This window comes from Podarcis cretensis (assembly GCF_951804945.1).
Source record: "Podarcis cretensis genome assembly, chromosome: 14".
NCBI lineage: Eukaryota > Metazoa > Chordata > Lepidosauria > Squamata > Lacertidae > Podarcis > Podarcis cretensis.
In genome coordinates, this window is record NC_137183.1 from 8014374 (window position 1) to 8029409 (window position 15036).

At 46.6% G+C, this 15036-nt stretch overlaps 1 protein-coding gene across 10 annotated transcripts in view; it reads right to left on the reverse strand.

The window, feature by feature from the left end:
* Positions 1 to 15036, reverse strand: part of CELF6 (CUGBP Elav-like family member 6) — a 178570-nt gene that overhangs the window by 101362 nt on the left and 62172 nt on the right. For 2 of the 10 annotated variants that reach the window (XM_079953362.1, XM_079953361.1), the window contains exon 1: positions 3400 to 3630. The exons of the other annotated variants lie outside the window; for them this stretch is intronic. In XM_079953362.1, the coding sequence (XP_079809488.1) occupies positions 3400 to 3555 (156 nt within the window). In that variant the 5' untranslated portion in view covers positions 3556 to 3630. Of the gene's footprint in view, positions 1 to 3399; positions 3631 to 15036 lie in introns of those variants that run through there. 10 annotated transcript variants of the gene reach the window in all.

Below are 15036 nucleotides of genomic sequence, written 5' to 3' on the forward strand. Positions count from 1 at the left end.
TAATAGCAAATGTTTTCCAGACCGCTACCTATACATATAAGTTTTCATGTGTGGTTTTTATGCAATTCTGTGTCCTTAGGACTGGGGGGGTTGATGCTCAAGTGGCCACCCTAAAAGGCACTGTTTTAGTTTGGGGAGTGATTTCTCCTCTTCACCCTCCCTTCCGCTGTCTTTTGGCTCACCAAGGGCTCCCGCTCATGCTGCTTTGCCTGGGAGCCCTGAGTCTAAGAGAAAGAGATCCTCCCTTGGGCTGTGACAGTGGAAGATAATGCAGCCAAGGGGAAAATACTAGCTGAGCCAATCAGTTTGCTTCCCAAGCCATGATTCTCTCCCTTCCAGGCTGAGCAGCAAGTTAAGAATGTAAGAAGTCTAGCTAGATGGGGCCAAAAGCATTCCTAGTCTGGCATTCTGTTCAGCACAATTTCGGCCAACCCCAGGCCTCCGAGAAACTCACCTATGGCATTTCCCTGTTGTTTACACCTGGTACCTGAAGCTCCAAGCTACACCGACTCTGGTTGTGGACGTGTTATTTTGTTTATTAAAGTTATATACCACCCTTTGCCTGAGGATCAAGGGCATATATTTACAGTACAAAAGCCAAAAATACATAACCTTTTAGCTATTTTAGCTTCCATGGCCAAGAGATTAGGGCAGATGGGCACAGCATGAATTTGCATATTCCATTTAGCCCCCCCCCCCAAGTAAAAATAGAGGGACATGCCCACAAAGAAGCAGAGGGGGGAACTTTCATCCTCTTATTCCTTCAAAAGCTATCTAACCTAGATTTTTATGGATACCTTTTCAAGACATCACCACTGGGCCGCCACCTCTGCCCCAAATCCTACATTCACCCTAAGGACCCTTCTTTCTTTGGACCAATGTGCTCTGGAAGAATGCCTCTACTTTGAAATTTGACTCTTACCTCCCAGAACAAATGGGCTTTGGGCAGTGATGGAAGTCAGGAGGTTGTGGTGGGATGAGCTATTGTGTTAAAAGATGGTGTGACGCACTTGATGTCCAAGAGAGAGAAAGCCGAAATTTTGCATGAAGAAAAGTGGACGAAGCTATTTTGGGGGGAAATGCAAAACAGACTCTGGTCACACCCATGCCATGCATTTGAAGGAAAACACACACCAGTCCTGGGAACTGTAGTTTACTAAGGGTGCTTAGGAGTTGTAGCTCTGTGAGGGGTAACGTGCAATTACTGGGATTCTTTGGGAGAAGCAACGGGCTTTAAACGTATGGTGTGGAAGGAGGAAGGTAGCTCTATGGTAGAGCATCTGCCGTGCTTGCAGGAGGACCCAGCTTCAATTTCTGGCATTTCTATGTAGGCCTGGGAAAGGCACCTGTGCAGAACCATGGAAAGCCACACCTAGTCAGTGCAGACAACACTCAGCTCAATGTACCAACAGTCGGACTCTGTGCAAGTCGGCTCACTATCTTCCTATAATGTTCACTGTGGAGAAGTGGATGCTGGACTAGACAGGCCCTTGGCCTGATCCAGAAGGCTGTTCTTACGTCAGCGCCCATTAGCAACAATTACACAAGAGTAATTTGGCTTTTCTGGGCAATATTTGGACAAATGAGCAGAATCATCCTTCAGGTTGATGTCGCAACAGCAGAGAGAGCGTCAGTACAAGCGACATTTTTACACGCCTTCTTCCAGTGACTCCTGCGAGTGTGTGAAGTCGGGGGACCAGAGTCAACATGCAAAGCAACACCAGTGTTTTTACATTCAAATAAAACATGGCACCCACATGCGCATGATAGTATTGTGTGGTGTGGCACACCGGCACCTGTTTGGGTTTTTTTTTTAAAAAAAATCTATCTATCTATCTATCTATCTATCTATCTATTGGAATACTAAAAATGGAAGACAACAGTCCATATTTCTTCTCACCCCCTCACCCCATGTAGTGTGGAACCAACATGTGAAGACGACAGGAAACGTGGAGCAACAGGGCAGAATGGAAAATTACCATATTTTTCTGTGTAGAAGACTAGGTTTTTTAACCAAAACATTAGGTCTAAATTTGGGGTTCATTTTATACACGGGGAGTGTTGAGGGGTGTTTTCTCAATTTGGAGTCCCCCCAAATAGGGTCTTATACATGGGGGTGTCTCATACACGGAAAAATATGGTATTTGCAGCACCAGGAAAAAAAATCATGTCTCTGCTCGGCCTCACTGTCATCTGCCCCACACCTCACAGGTTTGCACAGGGACTCCCCTGTATGACTCAGTTCCCTGCCCACCCCCATGCCAGAGGTCAGGTGAGTAGGAGGGACTTCCTGTGCTGGCCAGTTCATTTCCTGCCCATCGTTCTCCCTCCATCCTCAAATATGCCTTCACCCCTGGCTTTTCCATCTTGCACACCTTCCCTCTCTCTGTAGCTAGATTTAAGGGGAGGGGCTGTCGCTCAGTGGTAGAGCATCTGCCCTGAGTTCAATCCCTAACATCTCCAGGTAGGGCAGGGAGCGACACCCTGTCTGAAACCCCGGAGAGCCGCTGCCAGCCAGTGTACACAATACTGAGCTGGATGGACCAACCGCCTCAGGCAGCTTTCTATGTTCCGATGCTCTTGTCCAGCTCTTTCCAATAGTCTCGGGTCTCTGTCCTCCATTTTGACTCCTAATCTAAGTTGCACCAACCACACCCACACACCCAGGCCTTGTCCTCCTCGGTCAGCTGCTGCCCGCCCTGAGCTGCAGGCATGCTCACTCGTTTGCCCCCACCCACCCAAAACACCTTGAACTGTCAGCTCCCCGCAATTTCACATCCGTACCAGGAAAAAGAAAATCAAGCATCTCTTGCACGCACGCATCAGACAAACACTGTCCCTTGACATGCTGGATGCAGACAGACACAGGAGGCATGGGCTTTAGTCCTGCTGGGCAACCCCCCCTCCCTTGCTGATTGGGACACCCCAAGATGTGCAGGCTAGCATCTCTCCCCCCCCCCTTCCACCCTGCCCCCTCCCGAAACTCAACTCCGCCCAAATACCTGCCAAAGACAACTCTCACCCCCACCCCCCAAAAAAGCCAATTGGTGGTCCTGAATGTGTTGGCGGCAGTCCCACCCCCCTGGTCTTTTCAGAAACAGACCCCCAGAGAACCCAGCCACACTCGCTGTCAGCCTCTCCAGTTCAACCCTCCACTGCTCCCAAAATGGATACAGTCCTCTAGGGAGGGGCTGTGCCATCTGGCAGGTCCAATGCCCGGGAACAGGGCAAGGGGGCTTGAGTGGCAGACAGCCCCCCGCCTGGGGAGAGGAAAGAGGTTGGGTCCGCCGGCTCAGCTTGATTCCAGACAAAGGCCAGAGAGAGAGAGAGGGAGAGAGGAGATCCAGACAAAGGGAGGGGTAAAATAAAAAGGGGGAGGAAAGGGAAGACTCAGCCTACCTCGATGCAGAGGAACTTGGAGCCGGCTGGCATCCAAATCAGGGGCACCCGGCTGGCAGTGGGGACCATGAGCTGGGGCAGCTGCATGGTCCCCAGCTCCTCCGGCTGCCACTGCCGCTTTTCGGAGTCGGCGAGGAAGCAGAGGCACATAGGCATACACACACACAAGCAGGCACTCTCTCTCTCTCTTTCTCTCTCTCACACACACATAGAGAGCTGGCTGTGCTGCTGAATACATCACAGTGTCAGCCACTGGCAGGGCTGGGGGAGGGGTGGGCGTGGGGAAAACAGCTCCCAGCCTTGCCAAGGAAAGAAAGTGCAGCTGGCTTGGTGGATGGAATGAAATGTTTCAGTCTCTTTCTTTCTCCCTCTTCTCTCTCTCTCTCTGTCTCAATGCCCACCCTCCCACCCCCGATTGCCACCTCTTTGCAGACCTCTCACCAGTCGCCAACATCCCCATCCCTGAGTTGTGTGGCATAAGAGGAGGAGGAAGAGAGAGAGAGAGAGAGAGAGAGAGAGAGAGAGAGAGAGAGAGCGCTCAGCCAGAGGTAAAAAGGGCTCGTTGTGGCCTTGAGTAAGCTTTAACGGACTTGCCAGCCCCCCTTTTTCCCTACCATGCTCCCCCAAAATTTGGCACCGAGGAAATCTAGGTTCTGCAGGCAAAATAAACCATGCCCATATTAAGCATTCATGCATGCTTTCTTTTAAAAAGGAAGAATTATCAGTTGGCATCCGTCTGTCTCGAGAAAAGAATATGCAGAAGTAGAATAAAGAATTTGGGATTTTTTTTTTTTAGGAAACTGCATTGGCAGATGGGGAGCAAGGGGATGGAGACTGAGGCTAGACTGCAAGGGTGGTGAAGGAAGGATGGAGAAGAAAAAACTTGGTTGTGCGATGAGGAGTCAGACAAAGCATGCAAAACTCCATCCATGGATTACTAAACAGAGCTATATTTGGCAGCACATAGCAATCAAAATTATATTTTCCCCCCATGAGGACTAGTTACCTGAATTTTCAGAGAGGGGAAGAATCTTTGTCCCCCCGTGTGGCAATATGCCATACCAGAAACATTTTTTTTGTATGCTTCACTAAATGGCAGTATGTTTGGCAGCAGGTAAAATGTAAAAGGTAACGGTAAAAGTAAAAGGTAAAAAGGTAAAGGTATAATGTTTTATATGTTTTCTTCAAGAAACATGAGGACTAGCTACTTTGGTTTTATTAGGGGGGAGTGGGAAATCTGTTTTTCCTCTCAGAATCTCATACCAGAAGCAAAATTCTGCCATTATATTGTGAGCTCGCAGACATGCAAGATGTACACTACCCAAAGTGCCTTTGAAAGGGAGCATCTTCAGCTGATCTTAGAAACCACAGTCCAATGAAAGGCCAGGAGGTGCCCGAGTGCGTATGCAAGAGCTTTGTAGACTGAAAGCAGCCAATGAAGACCTTGGAATACCAGCAAAATATGCAGTCCATGACCCATCCGTAGAAGGAGAGTGACTGCTGTTCCAGACTACTGGATATTAATTACTATTGGCAACAGGAGGATCAACTGATACTCCCCAGAAGAATCATAGCATATAAAGAGCAAAAGAAATGTTTCCTGCAAGAAAGAAAGAAAGAAAGAAAGAAAGAAAGAAAGAAAGAAAGAAAGAAGGAATTGAATTAGCATCCCTCACATGAATCTCGTTACTTCTCAATTTCAACTTTTACCTTTGATGGAAGTTCCTGCTCATGGTCTGAATTTGTCCTCCCCACCCCCTTAAAAAAAACCCTTAATGTACTGACAATGCTCTACTTAGCTTGTTCAATTCTGAGCCAGGGTTCCCTATAACTCAGCTTGGGGAGGTGTGTTCAGTGCCTATAAGTGGGAATTAAAAAGACCACTGAGCATGTGCAGAGTTAATTCCTTCTCATCACTAACTCACACTTCTGGGATATGGAAGACAGGCTTCATGGTAAAAACTGGGTTTGACAAACCCACACCAGATTAGTTATTGGTAGCTAATATCCATGACAGCTAAACAGCCCCCATGTTCAGAGGCAGTGAACCCTAGAATATGAAATTGCAAGAGATAGTTGATACTTACGTGGCCTCTTTGTAGACTTTCAAGAGGCATCTGGCTATTGTGGGAAATGAGATACTGGCCTAAATCAGCATTTAGTCTGATCCAACAGGACTCTTCTAATCCCACGTCCACTTAATTTAGAGGATGGTGACTCTATGGTCCTCCAGATGTTGAACTCACCCCTGTCAGCATGACCAAAAACTGAGAAATTTTGGTTCAGCCCTACTGCAGAGTAAGCTCAACAGAACACAAGGCAAATATGTATAGGCTTTCACTGCATATACAGACTTTAGCTGAGACTCTGGGTTGGTTCATGCAAAATGACAAATCATTATTTGCTATTACATGAGCAATGCATGGAATCACTTTCTTGCTCCTTTCGTCCCTTGCACAAAGTAATTAACTTCATTTCTGCCTAGATTAGAGTAAATCATAGCTTATCATTATGTCAAGACGGACAAACCATGGTGTATGCTTGCTCTCTGTGCCAGAGTTGGAAACTGTGGTTTGACATGAAGACTGAGTCTCTGTGGCACATTCCTCTCTTTTTCTATACCTGTAATAGCCATACATTTTCTTGCCTCTAGAGGCCACTTCTCCCACAGGAAATAAAAGCCTGTATGTGGCTTGATTTAAATATAAACAAGATTTTTAATAGTTCTTCTCTATGAGCTGATAGAGAGTCCAGCCACGTCTGTCTCTGGCAGAAATTCTCCACCCCTCTTGAGTTCCTCATGCACTTCTATATATTTTGACTATTATTGGCATTGCAGGTGCCAACATCTGGATCTCATTGGTGCTTGGATGGAAGATGATCTGAGAACTCATAAGCACACAACATAATGGAAGAAAACTGAGGGGTAAACAGAATGCCAGCTTTTAAATGGGTATTTTTGCACTGCTCGCAACAGTTCCTTAGATTTCCAAAGTTTGAGGAACCCTGATACAATACATACTTGTTTTCTAAAGCTTTTGGAGAAACGTAAGGTGTTACTCTAGTTTTAATTGATGTTTGGTCTTAGATTGCTTGATTGGGTGCTGTTTGATCCATAATGGTTTTATTTTTGTAGGGTTGATCTTTATGTTTGTGTATTTTTTCTCATCTTACTTTGGCAGCTTTCAGCCTGCTAAGCAATAATAATTAATCGAAGTAATAATAATAAATTCATTCCTACGCTCTCTTACCTTTGCAGCTAAATTCTTGCCTATTGAAGTAGTCAATAGCCTGGAGAATCTTTAACTTCAAAGAACTTAAAATACTTATATACTACCTCTTATTAAAATAATGTCAAGGCAGTATATTATTCAACTAGACTCAGCCAGCTAGAGTTGCTTGCAGTGCTGCTGAGAATGTTGTCACCTGCTGTGCCCCAAAGTGACCACTGAGAGAGGACTGGAGCCTATCTGAGATAACTTTGCCCAGTTCACCCCCACCTAATGTGGAGCTGTCTCTAACGCATTGGGGGGGTGGGGTGGCAAACCTCATGTGACCCTTAAGGACCAAATGTGTCAGGATGCTGTCAGTGGCTCCCGGCTCTTGCCCAGGGAATTATAAAGACAAGGGAAGGTTTCTAACCATCCTTTTTTATTTAGTATTTACAGAGAGAGGCTATAGAACCCAGCCTCTTGGATAATGGCACTGTCCCAAGTGAATCTCCACCTCCCCCCGTCTCTCCCACTTCCTGATTCATCACTTCTACGGGTGCTGCTACATGCCCTCTGTCTTTGAGCTCTTTGCTCTCCTACTTTCAAAGCTTGCCGGGTTCTGGAAGATGAAGGGTCTGGAATGCTTTCTAAAGACACCGTGTCCCTCAGCTGCCACCCCTCTGCTGCTTCCTCCTCCTCCTCCTCTCCCATGATTTCCCAACTTTTCTCCTCATCTGCCTCTGAGCTGTGACCTCCCTCAACCCCCTGCTGTAAATCTAAGCTGTCTTCCTTTTCCTCCTCCCTGGAAGGGTCAAGCTGGGAAGGCGGTCTCCACCATTCCTCCTCTGCCCAGTCCCTGACACTATCTGAGATCACTTTGGCCAGTTCTCCCCCACCCAATGTGGAGCTGTTCCTAATGCACGGGGGCAAAACCTCATGTGACCCTTAAGGACCAAATGTGGCCCTTAAGGACACTCCAGCTCTTGGGACTCTCTCTAGCCACCCTACTTCTCCCTCAGCCACTTGGATTAGTGAGGCCATAGCTTCCCTCCATAGCTTTGCCACCTCCTCGGCTGGAATGTTTCCTTAAGCTCCTATCAGATTTGCCATGGGGCGCCCAGGTCACATGTGCAACGTTTCCCCCCCCCCATCGCCCTCACAAGCTGACACCTCTGCCTGGGTGAGGGATAGAAAGCAGTGTGTGAGTGAATTAGAGAGAAACTAGCCTGCTGTGCAAAGGTAAGGTTGACTATCATTGCCCCACCCACATTTGCCTCTGGACCCACCCACCACTCGCATATGGTCCCCAGGCAGCTGCCCAGAAAAGGATGGAGCCTTGGACTGAACAATTTTTCCACCCCTCCCCTACTGGGTGATGCAGAAGCAGGAAATCCTGTTCTTTTCTAACTTCCCTCCTCCACAGCCAAACATCCTTTGGCTCTGTGCTTCCTCTCAGCGATGGTTTTATGTATAAGCTAAACAAGTTATAGCATAGGGCCCTACTCTCTTGGGGGCCCCCAAAAAAATTAAAGGAAAAAAACACCTGGATGTACATTTCCAAAATATAAGATAAAAAACAAATAAAAGGAAACGTACATACAGCAACAGTATGCTCCCTAAAATATCACTGGTTTGCTCATTTCTATATCAATTACTTTGTTAAAACACATATTTCGTTATGTGCAAATGGCTTTAGATACCTATTAGGTCCATAAATTACCATATAGCAGCCTTTCTCAACCTGTGGGTCCCCAGACGTTGTTGAACTACAAGTCCCATCACCCCTAGCTAGCAAGGCCAGAGCTCAGGAATGATGGGAGTTGCAGTCCAACAACAGCTGGGGACCCACAGGTTGAGAACTGCTGCCATATAGCATATATTCAATACAAAAAACAGTGACAATTTGTTGTTGACAAAGGACAGCTGGACATATAAAGGGCCATGTTACCTTCAGGAGCTTAGGGCTTCATCAAACCTAAATCCAGCCCTGCTTCCTCTCCACCACCATGTGAACTCCATGTCAACTTTTGGGCTGTGCCTCCTATTTTTAGCCTCCATTACTTTAAAAATGAATAAACAAACAGATGCCAAGTTATACAATTTAACACACTTAACGTGCCATATATGCCCCCCTCTCCAGTGAATTTAATGGTTTTGGTTGATCAAGCTGCCTGAAGATAACTCTGGTTCCTGCTCATAGAAATCTCTGGGAAAGGTGTCCAGATTTAATTTCTGCCAAAGCTCTCTGCCTTTATGACATCGATGTAAAGGCAGCACCATCCATTCATTGAAATCCATGCTCCATACAGCCATTGCCAACAGGCACTGATGTATCATAGTGCAGAATGTTGTAAAAGTTTGGTGTGGAGTCAGCAGCACAGTTTCCGAGCAATAACTCCCTCCACCAATCTTCACATGAAATTTATGGCTATCAAGGATATAACTCTTGCCTGTGCGTGCAGGCAGATTCTGAGTCTGAATACAGTGGTGTCAGTAAGGTATTTGCTTTGCAACGTGGTGGCTAGTTGGGGAGAATACAAGTGTTGGGTCTGGGCTGTGAAGAAGCACCCTTGGGAGAGTAGAAGCTGATGGCTAGGATTTGTGGGGCCAGCTAGTAGTGAGGACCAAGAAGTAAGTCAGAAGCACAAGGAAACCAGGTCAAGAAGCAATGGTCAAAGACTTAAGGGCAGTGAAATGAAGGGTTAAGGACAAACCAAGGAGCAAGCCAGACATCTGTAGCAAAGACCAAGGACACATCAGAGCTCAAGAAGACCTCATTGCTCAAGGAAGGCTCAAATTGAAGGGGAAGACCTTTTATATTTCTTCCTATCCAGGAGGATGCAATGGCTTCAGTCCAGGGACTGAGGGTACTAAACTGTGAAGTTGTCACCGGCAGTTCAGTACTTCACCAGATGGGGAAGTTGCAAATAGATCCAGCTGTTCCTGACACAGCAAGGGGTGGGTTCGATGCAATGAAGGCATCTTATCCATCATGGCTTTTAAACAAGTAGATCCATAAATAAAAGCTTCATCACAGTTTTTTTGGGTTATGATTGCTAAATGGGATCTTTAAGTCCAAGAGCAATACACTTCTGGATTTAGATGCTGGCCACAGAAAAAAATCAAGAGAGTGCTGTTGCATTCATCGCCTAAAAAGAAGACACTGATCTGTGATAATGATGAAAACAACGACACAATAAAATGGCTATATACTGATTTATATGCATAGATGCAATGTTTGAAATAATCGCTGTAATTTAAATGGAAATACGATACCATAGCAGTGAAGACTCATCAGGCAACCTGCCTGCTGTCCAACTGCTGACTGTTGACTATCCTGCATTTTCTTCTTATGGTTCTTGAACCAGGCAGCCTTTCCGATGGAAACAACTGGTGTCCTCCAGACATTCTTGGACTTCACCTCGCATCAGTCCCAGCCAGCCAATGATCAGGGAGGATGGGCATTGTAGTCCAACATCACCTGGAGAGCACCATGTTGGATGCCTTCCAATAGAGGACTGCCCTCTGTCAAGTAGCAGACATGAGGATTATTGCATTCATTTTCCTGGTTATAATACAGGTGCTTCTCTCCCAGTTTCTCACATTCCTCTTACACTGCATTACCCAGAATTCCCTAGGAAGAGGAATCAATTGTCAATCTCTTCTGGGAACTGTAGTCCTAGGAGAAGAACAGGGAGTCTCCTAGCAACTCTCAGCACCCTTAAGGAACTACAGCCCTCAGATTCTTTCCTGCTGTCTAAACAGCGTGGTTTTCAAAAGATGTCTGAAGGAATGGAGGGTTGGTTCCTGAAAAACCTCAACCTGCAGGAAGTTCCACAGGATACACTAAAAACTTGGTCCCTAGAGAAGGCCAAATGAACCTCAAGGGCATGAGGAACAACTGAAATCAGCCTCAGCCAAACAACTGCAGCTATTCTCCTCATCAGGGTGGTAAGATATTTTAAACTCCCATTCAGATGGCTTAAAGACACGCTAATGAATGCCGTCTCTGTCTTCTTGTAAAGGAACAATTTGCACTTGGGGACCTTTGGAGGATATAAAGAAACAGGGGGAAACAGGCCACTCCATAGCCAAGATCCTTACTTAGCTGCTGCCTGACGCCAAAGCGTACTTAACATAATGATTAATCTGGCTCGGATGATGGCGATGATTATGCATGCTCTCAGTTTCCAAGGATACTAGTGGGGAATTTCATCCGAATCTTTATTTTAGAAACTGCCTGGGTGGGTTAAAGCTGTCTGCGCTGCTCTGGACATGTGCAGCAGTGATTCTGGCTTCTCTGAGGGTGCTTCTGTGTGGGGTGCTCTCTCTGGGGGCATATGTCCAGTGTGCCTGATCCCCCCCAAACTGACATGGCAGGCATGGGGTGTCATGGGCAGAGCAGGCAGGATTCATGCTAGGAAGGAGCCATGCAGGGGCTTGAAACCCAACATCACCTTTGTCTGGAGTGCAGCTCTTTATAATTTTGGCTTTGCTCCAGAGCATAGGGCCCAACAAGTTGGATGCTCTGCTGCAGACACACCTTAAGAAAGTGCCTGCAGAGGGATTGGGGGGGGAGTTTATTTTGGTTAGGGTTTTCATGAGAACTTACCTATCTTGCAGTTTCCAAAACAATATGCAAACTGAAACGCAGCTATGCTTTCAAATTTTCACTCCTCCAAATTTTGCGGGGCAGTTCCCCAACCAAGAGAAAGTGCATATTAGTGGGGAAAGTACACACTAAAATGCATACAGGAGTTAAAATAATGTATCGAAATGCATTCTATTAGGGGAAATTGCTTTGCAAAAATGTGTGTTTCCACTAAAACGCTGACAATTTCTCCAGCCGCAAATTGATGCAGGAATGTGGAGAACTGAACTTAAATACTAGAAAAATGAGAGACTGAGAGAAACCAAAGCTGACAGATTCATCTATCCCTAGCCTGTTAACAGATCTGTGAATGTACAATATATGATTGATTGATATCCCTAGCCTGCATCCATGTCAATGCTGCCTAAAGATGGAATGAAATGCTTCAAAAATCCATATCGGGGCCAGATAAAGCTCAGACGTTCTTCTGAGACCAGCAGGTGCTCTAGTGCTTTTGAATGTAGGCATGATCCTGCTCAGCAATCTGCATCTAAAAACTAAAAAAAGTCTGATTTTGCTAAATGCAGTAACCTGGTAATTCCAATACTTTACACTCCATTTCCCAAAAAACCTTCAATGCTGCAGCATCCATTGCTCAAAACCTTGCTTCACAAGATTCATATTTTGGGGCGTATGCTGCACAGTTAGTGACTGTGCCATGTGCCAGCCCCGCACTCCAACCTGGGGGATTGTGGTTGTCCTATCAGCCAGCCCTTGGGTCTGTGACTGCTGCTACTGAATGCCAGGTCAGCTCTGAATAAGATTTCCCTCATCCATACTCTGATTGTGGATGAGGAGGAGGATCTGGTTTGCACCACTGAGACCTCGGTGGGTGAGCAGAATGGACTTGGTCACACCCAGCTGTGCCCACCTAGGCATTCGGTGTAGCATCAGGGCAGACTTAAGGGTTGGTGGGGAGGAGTTGCTATGGTCTATAGAAATCCCATCTCTCTCTCTCTCCTGACTCTCTTTCCAACTGAGCGGGGATCTAAAGTGTTTGTTCCTGGTGATGGGTAATGGGGACAGATTAGAGATTCTGCTGGTTTATCACCCACCTCGCTGCCAAGCAGTCTCCTCACCTGAATTGAGAACTCTGGTCTTGGAGGCGGTATTGAGGACTATCAGACAGCTGGCTTAGGGAGACTTCAACATCCAGGCCAAGGAGTCTGGCTCTAGAATGGCTCAGAACTTCATGACTACTACGACAACTATGAGGCTGTCCCAACATGTCATTGGCACTGACTATCAATTAGTTCCCAGGCCCAATTCAAAGTGCTAACTTTCACCTAAGAAGGTAAAAGTAAAGGACCCCTGGCAGTTAAGTCCAGTCATGAATGACTCTGGGGTTGTGGCACCCATCTTGCTTTACTAGCTGAGGGAGCTGACATTTGTCCGCAGACAGTTTTTCTGGATCATGTGGCCAGCATGACTAAGCCGCTTCTGGCAAAACCAGAGCAGCACACAGAGACGCTGTTTACCTTCCCACCAAGCGGTACCTATTTATCTACTTGCACTTTGACATGCTTTTGAACTGCTATGTTGGCAGGAGCAGAGACCGAGCAACAGGAGCTCACCCCGTCGCGGGGATTCGAACCGCCAACCTTCTGATCGGCAAGCCCTAGGCACTATGGTTTAGACCACAGCACCAGCCTTAATGGCTTAAATGGCTTAAATGGCTCAGGACCACAATAACTCAAGGGTCACCTCTCCCCATATAAACCAACCTGGAGCCTGTGATCATCATCTGAAGCCCTTCTTTGTGTGCCACCTCTGGAGCACTTGCTGATCCGACCTGTCCCAACTCATGACACCAGACCAACCTTAGCAACCTTTGATGTTAATGTGTGTACCAGGGCTCATGGTGCTTAAATCAGAGGTGGGGAACCTGCATATCTGCCCTGCTGTTGGACTACAAATGCATCCTTGACCATGGACCAAGCTGGCTGGGGCTTATGTGAGTGGTAGCCCAACGTCAGCTGGAGGGTCACAGGCTCCTAAACCCTGGCTTCAATGGAACATTCACCTAGAAGCCCCCATTTCAGTAAATCCTCACCTCTTTGATGAATTCTAGAAAACCATTTCATAGTTTTAATTCCATACAGTGAAAGTGGGGGAAAGACAGCTTAAGAGCCACTTACATCTGCAACTGATTTTAATTTGTCACCAGAGTCCTCCTGCCTTGTATCCTATTAACACTTCAGTCATATGAGTGCAGAGCTAACATGGCAATGAGCAGGAAAGTGCAATGCTATTCTGTGCCCCTGAAACGAGATGGATGTCCGGGCTGGGGTCAGCGGAGAGAGAAACAGAGACTGATAGAGCAACCAATAGACAGGAGATCTACATTGGTTTTAATATAACCCAGCAGTGAATGCGTTCAGCAACAGAGCATAGGGAGGGCCACCTCAATGCTAGAGGCAAATGTCCACCAAATGTGCATTTGTGTACAGATAATCTGTTGGGACAGCCTTGCTTGCTGTTATGTAACCTCTCTGCATTGATCTTCAGGGGTTTGAAGCTCTTGCTGTAACCATGAGCAGCAGTAGTAATAGTAATTTTGTATCATTGGCGAAAGTACTGCCAGCTCCACACTTCCAAGTACACCTACACAGACACTTAGAGTGGGGAGGGGGGGGGAGGGGATTGGAATGGTTGTGCAATGATACCACATGCCTCCTTCAATGCTGCATGAAGGACAGCCATAGAGGTGAACCAGAAGCCATGGGACAAACATTAAGGTGCAAGCTATAATTCCAGACCAAAGCACAGCAAGGATTCAGGAACCCACCAGAGCTCAGGAATACCCTGTTGCTCAAGCTAGGCTCAGCTGTGACAGGCTGCCTCTCGCACTCCTTCCTGCCCAGAAATATCCAGTGTTGGGGCTGTCTGGGTGCTGGTCAGTCCAGGGCTTGAAGGTACTTCACTAAGAAGCTGCCACCTTAAGTTCAGAAGTTGACATGTAGGATCTGCACACAGATCCAGCAACATCTGACAGCTTTGATCAGAAGTAATACCAAACTATGGTTCAGTGTCCCATGAACAAGCACTGGAACTGTGCACTCCCCTTAGCCTTTTTGACACAGCTACAAGGAGGAGACCGGGTGCTTTCATTTCCATCTTTAATTAACTACTGTCTGAATCCAAACTAGTTGGTCTAAACTATAGTTTTGGGACTTCAAACTACAATTTATAAAGTTGACTTGTTTCCCTAAACTGTAATTAAGAGTAACCATCATTTAGGGTGGCATTTCAGAGAGAAATGAAGAGAAGAGGTACTGTAAGGATGCTGTCAGCAGCTCCTGGCTGGTTGCCCAGGAAATTACAAAGACAAGGGGAAGTTTCTTACCGTCCTTTTTTATTTTAATCTTTACAGAGAGAGGCTTTAGAACCCAGCCTCTTGGATAATGGCAGTCTCCCGAGTGAATCTCCACCCCTGTCTCTCCCACTTCCTCATTTGTCATTCTCATCATCTCCTCTACGGGTGCTGCTACGTGCCCTCAGTCTTTGAGCTCTTTGCTCTCCTACTTTTAAGGCTCGCCGGGTTCTGAGAAAGGGTCTGGAATGCTTTCTAATGACACTGTGTCAGCTGGGTGTTGCTCTGGCTCTTCCATGATTTCCCAACTTTTCCCCTCATCGGCCTCTGAACTGCTACCTGCCTCAAACCCCCACTGTCAATCTATATTGTCTTTCTCTTTCTCCTCCCTGGAAGGGTCAGGATGGGGAGGTAGACTCCACCATTCCTCCTCTGCCCAGTCCCTGGCAGGTACAGTGCTA